Source organism: Falco biarmicus, chromosome 2 (genome assembly GCF_023638135.1).
Source record: "Falco biarmicus isolate bFalBia1 chromosome 2, bFalBia1.pri, whole genome shotgun sequence".
Classification (NCBI taxonomy): Eukaryota; Metazoa; Chordata; class Aves; order Falconiformes; family Falconidae; genus Falco; species Falco biarmicus.
The window spans coordinates 70,415,403-70,429,967 of NC_079289.1; the positions used below are offsets into that span (position 1 = coordinate 70,415,403).

Below are 14,565 nucleotides of genomic sequence, written 5' to 3' on the forward strand. Positions count from 1 at the left end.
CCAGCATGGTGCGTTGTTCGAGGTTATTCAGTTCCGTGTGTGAATAGTCCCATTACAAACTCAATGCAAATCCTGGTCAGAGTCTGTGGTTTCGTGTAAGATGCTGATTTTTTTCTAGGTTAATCTTCAGTTGGACCTCTTCCTTCATTTGGCTTGTAATATGGCCACACGTGCTCCAGTGCTGATCCAAGGAGTTTAAAGGAATGTGTGGTTTGGGTGAAAGGGGAAGTTGAGACACTTTGTGCTATAAGTTTAAATTTATTGTGAAGCAGCAGCCTCATAGATGAGTCTGCTTCAAGTCTTTGCTTTCATGTCTGCTTTCTGCATTTCCTGTCCTGAATATAGATTAAAAGCATCTTCAAACGGTCCTCTTGGTCTCCATTCCTGATCTGCATATTACTTTGAGATGAACAATCCAAATCCAAGAATTTTATTTTGGATGAAAGTTAAAAATTCTCTTAAGAACTGGAAAATTCTTCTAATTTGAGTAGTGAGAAGCAAATTACTCTTCTGCAAGAGAGCTCAGTGCTTTTGCAGTGCAGATTAAATAATGAAGTGTCCACGGTAATAAGACCTGCGTCAGCAAGCTAGAAGTGTAAACGATACAGAGATCACCAGCTCAAACGTGTCAGGTGTGCAGGCTTGAAAAGCACAAAGTTAACGTTGTCAACAGCGAATGAGTGGCAGTATGGCTGATAGATGAGAAGATGATGATGATGTGCAGTATCTAGAAAGGATGCAGGTTGCATGCGATTAATTGCTTACAGCAGACAGACCGTATATATAAGGACATGACTTAGTAAGGTTCCTGAGCCTAGACTAATCACAAAAAAATGGTACTTGGTCTGGCATGCGTTAGCCATGAAAGGGTATTACACAATAAAGAGATGAGAAATGTTCATGTATAGCTTTTGAAGTTATGGGGCTTATGCAGGAAGTCAGCATGTAACTTTAGTAATGATTAATGCTTAAGTCTGCTTGATGCTTGCGTGAAGTAATCATTAAAGAAATGCATGCAGACAATAATAACCAAATAAGATACGTGTTCAGCTTTTAATGCTAGATTATTTGGACTTGACTGGGCACTCTGATCGCTGATTGATCCCATGTTATGCTTCTGACAGTCTGCTCAAGAAATCTACCTGGAAGTTAAGTGCTGAGTTGAGCTTTTGGATTTGGGAAGTGTGAAGAAGTCTGGTGCCTGAAAAAGGTGGGATAAGAAACAAACCCTGGAGAGGGCAACAACTGAGCAGCCGCTCTCTGATCCCATTAATAGGTTGGATTGTCTACAAGTGTAATTAGGGGTCATTGAGGGAGGCTGACTTGAAAGATGAATGGATGCCTTCGGTCCTTGGTTCCAAGTAATCCACATAGTGCTATTTCCTGTCTAGAAGTTCTAAAAGGAATACTTTGCTACAGAAATTTCTGTAGAAAATTTGGGCTTTGAACAACAGTACAGTTTCTAAAACAAGCCCTTTGTCTTCCATGTAAGAGTAAAGCCGGTGTCCTCAACCCAGTGTGTGGGATGCAGTCATTTTTTCTCAGATACAAAAAACCAAGCACAATCTGATGCAGAAATAATACGGTTTCTGTACTCACTGCACCCTCAATAGCTGTGTATTCCAACTTTTTAATGGAAAAATCTGTCGATAGTGGGTTGATCTGTCTGTCTCTTTAGAACAGCAGGATACGATGTTTTGAGAGTGAGGGTTACGCTCCAGAGTTTAAGGAAAGCTTTTAGGAATCAGAAGTGGAGGATACTTGATGTTACAGTAGAGTATTTTAGAACATTTCTGAGGGGGATGTTGCCCCTGAGCCCCCTTTAAAGGATAAATAGGTAGATGGGTTCCACCACATTTGAGCAAATCACTGCTCTGAAGGTCTACTCTGATCTTTTGTTCTGGGATTGTGCTTTGGAGTCGAGCCTTCAGTGTTAAGCCTATCTAATATGATTGTGGTGATCCAAGACATTCCATCTCCCAGATGTTCCTTGTTATCTGTCCCCCTGCAGAGCAAGGGAATGTATGCCCATACCTTCTTCAGTTTAAGCTGATGCGTCAATCTGGCTGAAGTAGTACACAGGAGACCAGAGCATCGCCCAAAAAAACCTTGTTCAAATGTGATGGATTCATTTCAAGTGCATGCACACTGAGAGATATTTAATGCTTGTTGGTGGAGAGTATTTAAGAAAACTTGCTTTTAGCGATCCCATGAGGTGCGTATTCTAGGGCTATGGTTTTTTGTGTTAGCTATCACAGCCCTGGCTTGAGCTGCCTAAAATAAACCACCACTGATCCAAGAGACATGCAGCTGTGTCAGCTCAGTGTTCAATCTGCGTTAACATACTTCACCTTTTTGAACACAACCTGTTCGGACATCATCTGCCTGGTGGTATGATTTCAGCATGTGACTCTTATAAAAAAGGTTTTAAAATTAACTTACCTGCTTCACCAGCGATGCAGTTTGCAGTAACCATTGGCTTTTTCCCAAGATGACATTGTATGAAAGTTAGATGATTGTAATACACAAAGCCACGTTCATTCCTTTCCTGATCTTCTTCCTCCTTGCTAATTATTTCTTTCATTAGTGAGCTGCCCTAGAAAAAAGTCTGAAATTGTTTCCTGTTTGGTTTCTAAAACGTTGACAGTCCTCAATGCTACGTATCATGAATTCCAAGCACACAGAAATGCTCTTTAATTGTTATCATAGAATCATAGAACGGTTGGGGTTGGAAGGGACCTTAAAGATCATCCAGTTCCAAGTCCCCTGCCATGGGCAGGGGCACCTTCCACTAGACCAGGTTGCCCAGAGCCCCATCCAGCCTGGCCTTGGACACTGCCAGGGATGGGGCATCCACAGCTTCTCTGGGAAACCTGTGCCAGTGTCTCACCATCCTCACAGTGAAAATTTTCTTCCTCATAGCTAATCTAAATCTTCCCTCTTTCAGTTTAAAGCCATTCCCCCTTGTCCTATCACTACGTGCCTTCATAAAAAGTCCCCCTCCAGCTTTCCTGTAGGCCCCCTCTGGGTACTGGAAGGCTGCTATAAGGTCTCCCTGAAGCCTTCTCTTCTCCAGGCTGAGCAACCCCAACTCTGAGCCTTGCTCTGTAGGAGAGGTGCTCCAACTGTTTGATCATCTTTGTGGCCCTCCTCTGGACCCACTCCAACAGGTCCATGTGTTTCTTGTACTGGGGGGCCCAGAGCTGGATGCAGCACTGCAGATCAGGTCTCATGCGAGCAGAGCAGAGGAGCAGAATCAACCCCCTCGACCTGCTGGCCGAGCGGCTTTTGATGCAGCTCAGGGTGCGGTTGGCTTGCTGGGCTGCAGACGTACATTGCTGGGCCATGTTGAGCTTCTCATCAACACACACCCCGAAGTCCTTCTTCTCAGGGCTGGCCTCGATCCGTTCTCTGCCCAGCCTGTGTTTGTGCTTGGGATTGCCCTGACCCACGTGCAGGACACTCTCCTGGCATGAACTCCAAATGACATGCTTTAGGTGATAGATCTATCCTTAAGGTCAGATGTGAGCTGAGGTCTTGTAAGATCCAGTCCAGTGAGATCTTTGCTATAACACCTTTCCTACAGTAAAATTGAAAGTCTCATTTTAAAGAACAGAGGAAAATACTTCTTTCTTCCCTCATAAACACATCTGGTCTTAGCTGGTTTACACGATGGCTGGAAAGGTGCTCTGTGCAGAGCAGGATTCATTTCAATGCCCACCCGCATTCTTCAGAAAGGCAAGATGAAGAGATTGGGGCCCTCAGCACCTGTTCACTTCTGAACACAGTGAAAACTGCGAGTCTTCTGTCTTACAAGATTGAAGACATTTGCTATCATTTCTTACATGTATACTAGATGTAGAAAACAAAATCTATGGAAATGTAATTATTAAACTGGCTGTATCCCTTAAAAAGTTGGGAAAGACAGCTCTAGAGGGTTTGTTCGAGCTGATGCTACAGATGCATCTTTACCTGGCCAGTTAGTGCATCCAACATGCGTCAGCTGCTGTGAGCAGCTTCCCTATGAAGCAATTATAAAGTGTGTGAGTACCTGGTGTTACCTATAATTACCTCCCAGACAAAAGGAACAACCTGAGAAATGCATCTGCCTGCCAATGTTATGAAACCAGAGTTCTTGTGAAGCTCACAACAGAGACAGTAATTATTATGGGTATTGTTCCAGGTACTTTTAGATAGTATTCTCACCACCCAGTGATATGTGATGCTATAACCTGCAACCGGAAGGAAAATAACATGTGCAATCCATAATGCTTTCCAAAATAATGCTCCATTGTGATCACATCTCCATTAAGTGGAATTAAAAAAAACCCAACAAACCTCACCCTGGTAGATCACTTGACATAAGGAAAATAAATAAATAAAGTAAATATCAGGAAAGAACTGGTGATATTGAACCTTGCTGTGCTTTAGATCTCCCGTGTGCTCCTTTGTAGCTTATGTAAAACAAGTGGGAAATGCTGTTCTGTCAGGCAGCATTTTTTGTCCACTTTGTACTCCCTTTAGCTCAGTGTAACTAACAGCGTCAGCAAAAGACCATGGGGAAACTGTGTCTGTGGTCACTGACTGCAGCTTATTGCCAGGATGCCGCTATGAATACCAGGAAGCTTTCCTGCTTCATAAGTTTAAGAAGATGCAGACACCATTTGATAATGGAACGCCTCTTCTTTCCTCAACATTCCACCCCGTCTCTCCCAGCCACGTGCTGTGCTGACCAAAATCCAGCACAAGGAAAATATATATGTACTGGCATCCCTTATGTGTAAAAATTGCACAACAGCAAAAGGAGTTTAAAATTATAGGGTTGTTGGGGTTTTTTAAGTTATACCATTTTTCTTCAATATTAATTTAAAAATAACATCATATATCCATGGGTTTCATATATCTTCCCTATTAGCATGAAGGCTAGCAACTTGCTGTCCTTCTAAATGAGAGTCGCACAATATCATATGAATCCAAAAACCTATGTTTTTAAACAAAATACCAAGAATAATAAAGAAAAATATGACAAGAGGTATGTCAGTGTACAGGAGAAGGTAACATTCTTCAGGGACATCAGTCCAGTGCATGCCTGTATACATCTTTATGAAGTCCAGCCATTTAGAAAGAGCTGCTTTAGTCATATATACAAAGATACCTTCTAACTCATCCCCTCTTCAGCCTATCAAAAGTAGCATCGTATCACAGCTGTGTACGTCCCTTCTGTTGGGTTATGGGCTGTCAGAGGTAGACTTTATCTAACTCTTCTTCAGAATTAAATCTAGCATAAAAAAGAAAAATTAAGCAGTACTAGTGACAGATGCAGCCTGCTTATTAGGCATTTCACCTGAATTCGGTGCTCTGGGTTTACAAGCCCACAAAGACCTTTGAGCAGCAGACCACGTTTTCTACCGTCTTGCAGGTCCTCTTATGTAGTGGTGTCTTGGACAAGTGCACTGGCTTAGAGCCCTGCCCCGTTCCATGTACATGAGCACGACCTCGTTTCTGTAGAGTCTGCCTGCTTTTGGCATTCACTCAAAAAGGCAGTCGGCAAATTTTTTGAGGATGAAGAGGTTTTCACTAAGAAAAAGTCCCGTTCATGATGCTGCTGAAAAAATATCCTTTTATTTGGCCTTAAACTGAAAATTGTGTGAATACAAGGAATCTGTCTCAGGGACCTAAGACCATACAGTAGGACAGATAAAAATAATTGTACTTAAAACATAACATCCACCATTCCATGAGTAAACAAAGAGCAATGCAATGAAGAGCAGGCATTAAGAATTCATGTGACAGTACTGTGAAATGTAGAAAATCTGTGATTACATGCACAATAAACGAGAGAGAAATTACATAGCACTGACAAATGGTATTTAAACTCAAAACTTTATCTCAAGGACCGTCAGCAAGCGGCCAGTGCATTAGGAAAGAAATCTTACCTCGGGTCAGAGGCTACTTTGCAAAAGAAGGTCCCAAGTCCTCAGTTCAGTGACAGAGAACACTAGTTTATTGTCACTAACGTGATACTGTTTGTATAAAAGGTGACTGCATGTTAAGACTAAATGCTTTTGATGTATTTGAGCAAACACTTATCTCTCTAATACAGATTGTCTTGTTCTGTAGAAGGCGAATGAGTGTATCTACTAGGTCTGTTGCCAAGCTGTGCACTCGGAGCTTTTCCCAGCTCATTTCTCCTGGCTTTCCTCCCCTCCAGCATTTCTTCAGTCACTATAGCCTATTGAAAGGATGAAAACCACACTGTCCCTATGTCCTACCTGTTATTTCCAAAGATACCACATAGATTCTCTACCTTAAATTACGTCAGACATTACCTTTTGCTATTTAAAATGTGAAACTCCAGTAAAAGAATTAAGTGGTAGTCTAGTCTGAGATACCACAATAAGATATCAGGTTTGTACATGAAGAATGAATTACTAGCCTTGTCATCTTTGGGAAGATGTCTATTATTTCTGTGTTTCACCCAAATAAAGGTGGTTTATACTTAAGACTCACCTTAACTCATGTCCCAACCCTCCTGTAACAACAAGGCTAGGTTCTCCAGTGAAGAATCCCTCCTACATACTATCTCAGCATCTAAGTCCGTGATTATTGGCGTTTATTGATTTTTACAGTGACAAGGCCCACTTGATGATTTCCTGTGCTTTACAGACTAATAACCATTGCTTGGTTTTGAACCCAGTAATTAGTATCTGGCTGAAACAGTGTTTCCTACCCTCCACATCTCAAGCCCAATGGAGAGCAATGGGAATAGATGGATTTGTGAATGTATTAAATAACGAAGAGAAAGCTATTGGAAAAACATCTTGCTTTTCTAGCCTCCATGCACATTGGACAGAGTCTTGGGACGAGATGAAAGTGGGGAAAGGGACTGAATTGAAGGCCACTGGCATCCCAGACTGTCTTTCCATCTCCAAGTGACTCAGATATTTTAGATGCATGAAAAGTGGCTCACCCACAAGGTGCAAGTCTTTAAGAAATTCTCTGTGTGCTCCCACTGGCTTCAGCTTCTGAGACACCAGTTCACTTTCTTCCTCATTTCAGCTGCAGCAACCTGCCTCCCCAAATCTGAAATTCAAACCCTGCTGCTGCTATCAAACTATTCAAGCCACCCTCCTGCATTAGGCTTGCTGTAAGCAATGAAGCAGTGAGATGCTTTTCTTTAAGCATCATTTTCTTTTGGTCTTTTTAGAATCCATATAGAAGTATGATACTTAATTTAAAGCTTGCCAGGCTGAAATCATTGAGGAAACAAGACAAAAAATCCTCCCCAAAATGTGTCCAAACCGATCTCCGATGTAAAGCAAGGAGAGCACTGGACAGGGATCTGATATTTGCCTGGCCCCTGCCACTGATTCACTGCAATGCTTTCTGCGAGTCAGCCGTTGTGCATCAATGTGCTTATTGATGGAGGAAAAACAGAATTTATTGCCTTTCACAGAGTTGTCCTGAGCCTTACTAAGCACCGCTTGTGCAAATCTTTGGATGAAAGGAATCATAAGAGTTCTAAGCTCTTAATATATATTACTTATTGTACTTTAAAACAAATGTCATCACACTAGGTAGGAATTAACGTTCCAAAGGCCATAGGGTGGGTACCTTTTCATTCACATATATATAAAAGTCATCAAGTGACCTGCCTCACAGGAAGACTGACAGAAGACAGGTGAGTCTCAATTCACTCCTAGAATATTTATTTAGAGCCAGGAGCTTTGGGTTTGATTTGATATAGCCTTTTGTCAATATGGTGACTGCTATACTGTTTCTACCCAAGGCCTGCAATGATTTTTGTGATGGGAGGGGAAAAAAAAAAGGCTGAAAACTTGAAACTTGATAAGCTGGCAATATTTCCTGCATGTGGAAACAGCTACAGCCTGTAGCTTTTGATAGGGCCCTGTATGGATTTGCCATTGAATTCATAGGTCAAGCTATATTGATCCAGGCTTGCAAATACTTGGTGTTAGTGTTAGAGCTCAGACCTGCTGCACGTACCCAGCTCTGGCCATGGGTGTTTGCTGGCCTGGATAAGCTCACTCAGGATGAGGGAATCTTTCCAATGACATCAGTGGACTATTTACATTTCTGCATCCATGCAGTCTGGTTTGCAGTAGAAATGCAGGCTAGGAAAAAGGTCATACATTATTAAAATCAATAAGGCATTTTCAAGTGTTAACAGCATTGTGTGACGATTGCCTACAAGACTCGTGGCATGTTTTGTGTTTGAAACCCTCGTGGGGAAAAAAACATTTGTAAGCTGTAAAAATTGCTCAGTTTAAATGCATTCACCAGCAAGGCAAGTATGGTCAATGTTTTTTGCAGTTGATAGCTATCATCTGATGACATTTCGGAATTTTATTAATTTGCACAACAGATGCATTTATTACTAAAGTGATTATCTGCCACTATTGCATACAGAGATTAACACAACAGTATTATTTCTCCAGATAAATCTTGGAGTTGCCTTGCATGCTCTTAGCAGAGAATTAAGGGTCATATTGTTGATTTTTGAAAACATGTTTTTCCAAAAGCCAAGAAAAAATCCCATTGCTTTTTGAACAGAGAGACAAGGGACGTGTGCACTCTGTAGCACATTCAACTTCAAACATCTATATAATTAAAGCAAAAGTGCTGTATCTTGTCATTGTAAAGACATGCTATGGGTGTTCAGGAGGGGCCCCTGTGAGCAAGGCACTACGTGAGCAAGCAATCCAAAGGGACAGGGGCTAAAAAATTCCCTGCTGGCCCAGGCTGCCGATGGGGACCTCCCTGCTCCTGAGCTCCCCAGGCTTGGCCCTTCCCTCTCGACATGCTGGCGTAGTGACACAGAGATGGAAGAGACATTCTGCCGCGGGAGAAGCCTGTGTCCCCCAGACAAGGGGGAAACAAGAAGCAGATGGGGCTCCCATCACTTGCTTCTCCTCCCATCACAACTCTCTGAAACTGGCAGCTGCATCCCATGCAGGAGGTGAGGCGGGGGACTGTGCTGTGGAGAGGGTGCCTCTGGTCCCCTACCCTTCTTCAGCTAATGCCATCCCATGTCTGGTGTCTTGGGGTGGGAGCTTTGGGCGTGCAAACCTTGCTAGAGGGCTGTTGAAAATCAGCACTGATTTATTCATGTTTTGCAGACTGCTGTGTTTCCAGGTCTCCTGAGGCAGCTGAGGAGAGCTGTCACCATGATCCCCACACTGCTCTTGCTGTGCCTTATGGCCCTTGTTGGTGAGCCAGGGTTTGGGTTTGGGTTGCTGTTGAGAGTGCCCCAGGAGCTGTTTGCAGAGGGACTGCAGAGAGGGGTGCAGTCAAGCCTGAGGTCCCCTCTCTGTGTGGCGTTGTCCTCGGCTGCTTGCCACCAATGTATATCCTTCAAACCAGCACATCTGGATTATGGGTCTGACACCAAAAGGGAGTCACAGACATACCTCCTCTTGATTTTCCCAGCTAACCTTATCTGATGTCTCTGCCTATTCCGAAATGGTCTCACAGATGTGGGAAGCTGTTTGACGGAGGCTACTCGTTCCTCAGTTACTGAGGAAGCAGGGTAATTTGTCCAGGCTGAGGCAAGCACTCTCCTGAATGAATTCCTCGCTAAGTTACAGAGGGAGACAGGAGAAGCTCCCAGCCAGGGTGCTCAGGTACTGCCAGCCATCGCCCAAGGGGTCCTGGACATTGGGAGGCGTTGAATGGGAAGAGCCTTCTGAAATAAATGCAGAGGCTGTGGTTCCCCTCTTCCCCACACCAGCCTTTAGACCTAACAGGGCAGATGCCTATTCACCTGAATTGTCATTAGATTCATTCACTTCAACCTTTTCAACTAGAAAAGAACAAATTTCTGTTCTCTAGCTTTCTTTGATAACATTACTGATGGAGAGCAATGCCAACCACACACAAGGTGCTGTGGATTATAGGTCTGGATGAATCCCTCACGCTTGACTTGTATGCACTTGCAGCACGCTGTACAGCATTGCTCTGAGATCTTACGTGTTCAAACACCTCCATTTAATTTTCCAGCTCCATCCATGAGCTACAGTTGCTATGGTGACATAAGTGCTCTTCAAGCGCCTCCAGTCTCCTGTACAGCCGTAAGAGCCTCAGACTGTGGTAGGTACCATTCATTGCTTGATTTGTCAACCTGTTTGTACCTGACAGTGATGCTTTGCCTTCTGTCTGCTCTTGCCTAATTAAATGCAGAATAGCTATTCAATTAGCCAAAAGGGAGAAAGCAAAACCTGCTGGCAGAGAAAGCAAAAGCCACTTGGCAGGTACTATGAAGCCTCCAGCCCTGGTGGGAAGTGAGAGGACAAACTTCAGGTTGCATAGTCAAGATCCTCAGCCTCTAAACAAAGGGAAATGGCACAACTCCTTTTCAGTTAGAACAGCTTCTTCATCAGCCAGGACTTTAGTATCAGCATCTTCACAAACCCCCAGGGCCTGTCTGCTCAAAAGGGAAGATGCACAGAGCCAGGTCCTGAGTGCTGGCGTGTCAGCTGAGCTGGCCAGCGGTGACCTGCCAGAGACACAATGCGCAGGGGGAAGGTCCCAGGTGTGTAACCACCCTACCTCTGGGTGACCTGTTTTCGGTAATTCCTTCCTATTTGCCTCTTTCTTGCCCTGTGTTACTGTCCCTTGTAACCACACAGCCGACTACATTGAGTTCTTACTGCTGAGACATCCAGGGACTTAGCCACGTACCTCAGATGCAGGCACCTCCAGGACAGACACCAGACCGCTTGTGCCCAAGCATGGATCTGAACCTATTTGCTTGTTTCTGTTCCAAAGCTACTTTAAAAAAACCCTGCCTTTCTATACACAAACTAACCACATAGCTGTTACTGCAGTTTGGCTGGTCAGTAGTAAAGCATCTCTGGATTTTTTCAAATGCAACTTGAAATTTCACTTTCCTGACTCCAGAGCCACATTTCCAGCGGTGTGGCAGCAGAAGAGAACCACAAATGCACGGTCCCACCTCCTGAGGAGCTGCCCTCTTCCCCTCGTCATCCTTGGGTGCTGGCACAGCAGCTCCCCAGCCACAGCCAGAGCCGATAGGGCTGTGCTGGCTCTTCAAGTGCCACTGCCCAACTCAGTGTAGCTGCATTTTCTTCAAAACTTGAGTTACTCCTTTGATACACGTGCTCAAGGGGAAAGCGAGGGTTCTGGGTGGAGGGTGTGTAAGGCTGCCTTTTCCTGTGCCACAGGACTTGCCACAATACGGAGGTCTGCTGAGGCAGACGTCATCCGCCTGAGGAGGTATGAGGTCCCAATTAAAAGAGTAGCCAGAAACCTGTGCTTGGACCCAGCGCTCATCGCTGCCCTCATCTCGCAGGAGAGCCGTGTTGGCCTGCTCCTGAACAACGGCTGGGACCAGGAACGGCAGAAGTATGGCTTGATGCAGGTATGTCAGGATGATAACTACGAGTAATAGAATGCTAGTGTGGTGTATATCCCAGGGCCTTGCCTTAGCAAATGACTGTTCTGTGTTTGAGACAGAACTTCAGTGTGTTCCCTCCACATCAAAGGTCCTGCATGACTGCTGTCCTGAATAAGGTCACAACAGTGAATCACAGACTGGGACTCTGAAGAAGGGGGAAAGCTACAGTGGTTGTTATGTTCAGAGGGAAACCTATTTTCTTGGTTGACTTTTCTAGCTTGACGGGCAGCAATACCACCCTTTTGGATTGTGGGATAGTGAAGAACACATAAATCAGTGCTCAACTATCCTGGTTCTTGCAATTAATGAAGTACGGGCAAGGCATCCTACCTGGACGTGGGACCAGCAGCTGAGAGGTACGTGATGGGCTACGTACTAGAAAGGGATACGCTGAGTGATGGGAGTGCTGTGCATTTGTTGGTGTCACTTTTAAGGGAAAAAGCGCATCAATCTGGCACATTTTACGGCCTCTCTTACCAAAACAAGCCCCAGAGTGTTCTAGTTTAAAAGAAGCAACCCTGAAAGAGCAGACCAAGACATTTGAATATAGATGCAGACTCTCAACTCAAAGCACTGTCTACAGGGCCACCGTGTTTCTGCCTGCAGAAGAAAGTCTGTGGTGGGATACCAAGCTCCTTGGCAGCTTTGCTGCGTAGGAAGCAGCAGGAAACCAGCCCTGCCTGGGAGCTGCTGCAGTGGCATGGAGGCGCCCATGCAGGGCTGGGCGAAGGTGCTAGGCACAGCCTCAGCAGGTTGCTCCTTGACTTCAGTGACAAATGCCCATGGAGGGACACTACACTGAGTGGCTGGGCCACTGCTGGTGAATGGCCAGATCCAAGACCTCCTTAAATTCCCTGGAAGAGGTTTTGTGCTCAGGTCTCAAGTTATCCTCTTATCTGTTCATCTTACAAGTGAACTGGCTGACAGGTGGATAGATCAGATAGAAACCAACCAACCAAAAGCCACTGGGAAAGGCAGAAATTGAGGCACTGCAACACAACCGGCTTATTGTGGCAGGCTGTTAAGTTGTGTCAAGGAAGCTTGGGATCCAGGTTTGCTTGTAGTCCATGTTATTTGCATGCCGGTTTGTTCACCCTATGATATTTCATAATCTCCCATCCTTGCTCCGCCGCTGCCTTTTTAGATTACACCTTTTTCTGGGACCCGTATGCCATTCCCACCTGCACTTGGAGAGGGTCACGGGTTCCTTTGCTATAGAAATAAGGATTTTCCAAAATCAGTCACTTTCCAACAATAATGCAGAATTGGCCATTTCCCAAGCACTTGTGTAGGTTTGGTGACATGCATGGCCTTTTTGGCTAGGAATTTTTACATTTAAATCTCTATTTCTTACTTAGAAGACTGTAATGACTCCTTCTTAACTCTTCCCAGGGGGAATCTGCACCTACCGTGCAAAAATGGGCAACATCCAGGTCTACGAGGAAGACCCATGCAACAGGGACAACTACTATGTCAACAGCGTGATTAGGCGAGCCCAGTATTTCAAAAGACACGGGTTCTAGCTCAGAAACCTGCACCGCAACCAAGCCTCTCCTTCACACAAACTAGCCCAGTAGTGATCGTAGCACCCAGAGCAGTTCCTCGGGTCTCTTGGCAGGACCAGTGCTGGTGGCAATGGCAACGGCACCTTGCTTGCTCCAGCAAACACCAGCTCCCCACTTGCCGATGGGCAAGCTCGGCACTGCCTTCCAGGGGACCCACGGGGATGAGACACCACAAGCTCTGGGCCTTTGAGAGGCAGATGGGGACAGACCAGCAGTGTTCAAGTGTCGGGTGAGGAAGGTGCCTCTTCCTGGTCGCAGCTGAACCCAGGGCTGTTCGTGCATCCCCCAGGCCTGGGCATTGGCTGTGCTCTTCCCACCTCCTCCATGCACCTCCTTCCCTTTCCCTGGCTGGCGGGGGGATGAAGCCCCAAGTTAAAGTCTTTCTACCCCCTGATTGTGCTGGCTACAGGGCAATGAAGAAACTTCTCACCAAGCCTTTGGTCTCTGCGCTAGCTGTGGATCCCTGCGGCCAGCTTTGTGGGGGACAATGCCAAACCTGCTTCTGTTAGTCTCCTGAGCCCTGGAGCCCATGGCCGTGATGGGGCTGGAGACCTCTTCAGGGTGAAAAGCAGCCTCACACAGGGGAAATCCTCTATATGGGACATACTGCAAGCGCCACAGCAGGCATGCAAAACACCTTTCTGTTAGAGAGCAGCCCTCTGAGCAGGAGCTGGCCCCAACCATACCCACCCCAGCTGCTGTACCACAACAACGGTGTTAGTAAAAAAACCCCACAACCTTTCCTGCTTTAGCTTTGGCACCTTTATGCTGGGTTTCCTCCAAGTTTAAAAGCGATTCAGCATCTGTCCCTCTGCCAGGAATCCCAGCTTCTAATTAGCAGTGAATTAGCTCTGGGTTTATAAGCTCTGTTTGGAAGCGTTCTTCGATGTGGATGGGTCTGGGTGCAAATCTAGGTTTACTGAGAATAAGAGAGAAAATAAAGATAAAAGTCAAATCCCAATCTTTTTTTCTTTTTTTTTTTTTCTTTCAATTTCACAGGACCCAGTGGGCAGCAACCTGCAATTTGAGTAAATAATCCAATTTGATACTCTTGGAATGGGCTTAAAACTCAATTTGAAAACAGGGAGAGGGAAATGGTGCTGCAGACTGGGGTGGGTGAGCGTAGCTGGGCTGGGAGGCAGGGCACGAGGCAGCCTGGCCGCTGCCCCCAAACCTGTGAACAGGAGGATCAGCGCATTCACATTTAGCCTTTTGAACAACCATTTTGGAGGCATCAGGGCACTTTTCTGCCAGCTGCCGATGCAGAAGCGATGTGCCTGTCGGGCCCTCCCTGGCAGCACGGGGCTGTGCTGCACGTGTGCCAGGGCTGCCACGCAGGGTCAGTGCAGGCAGCGTGACGTGAGAGCTGGTTTGCAGACAGCTTTTGCAGGAGGAGCAATTTTAATGTTCCTTGTCTCGTCAGTCACTCATCTGCTCACCGTTGCGGCAAGGACTGTGCATGATTAATGTATTTGCAAGCAAACTCATTTTATCACCTCTGGAGACCAGAGAGAGCTCTAGGATTTCTCTTACGTTACTGGTTTTTGTTTTTTAAGACTACAG

The 14,565-nt window shown here is 45.4% G+C and overlaps 1 protein-coding gene across 2 annotated transcripts; it reads left to right on the forward strand.

Moving 5' to 3' along the window:
- The first annotated feature begins 5,302 nt into the window (after nucleotides 1-5,302).
- Nucleotides 5,303-13,937, forward strand: LOC130145186 (lysozyme g-like). Of its 2 annotated transcripts, XM_056329763.1 has the most exons (5): nucleotides 5,303-9,231; nucleotides 10,021-10,110; nucleotides 11,205-11,401; nucleotides 11,655-11,793; nucleotides 12,830-13,937. In XM_056329763.1, the coding sequence occupies exons 1-5, from the start codon at nucleotides 9,189-9,191 to the stop codon at nucleotides 12,958-12,960; spliced, it is 600 nt and encodes a 199-aa protein (XP_056185738.1). In that variant the 5' UTR covers nucleotides 5,303-9,188; the 3' UTR covers nucleotides 12,961-13,937. The 2 variants fall into 2 exon arrangements, with proteins under 2 accessions (XP_056185738.1, XP_056185737.1); XM_056329762.1 differs by having other exon boundaries at nucleotides 5,303-10,110.
- Nucleotides 13,938-14,565: the final 628 nt, after the last annotated feature.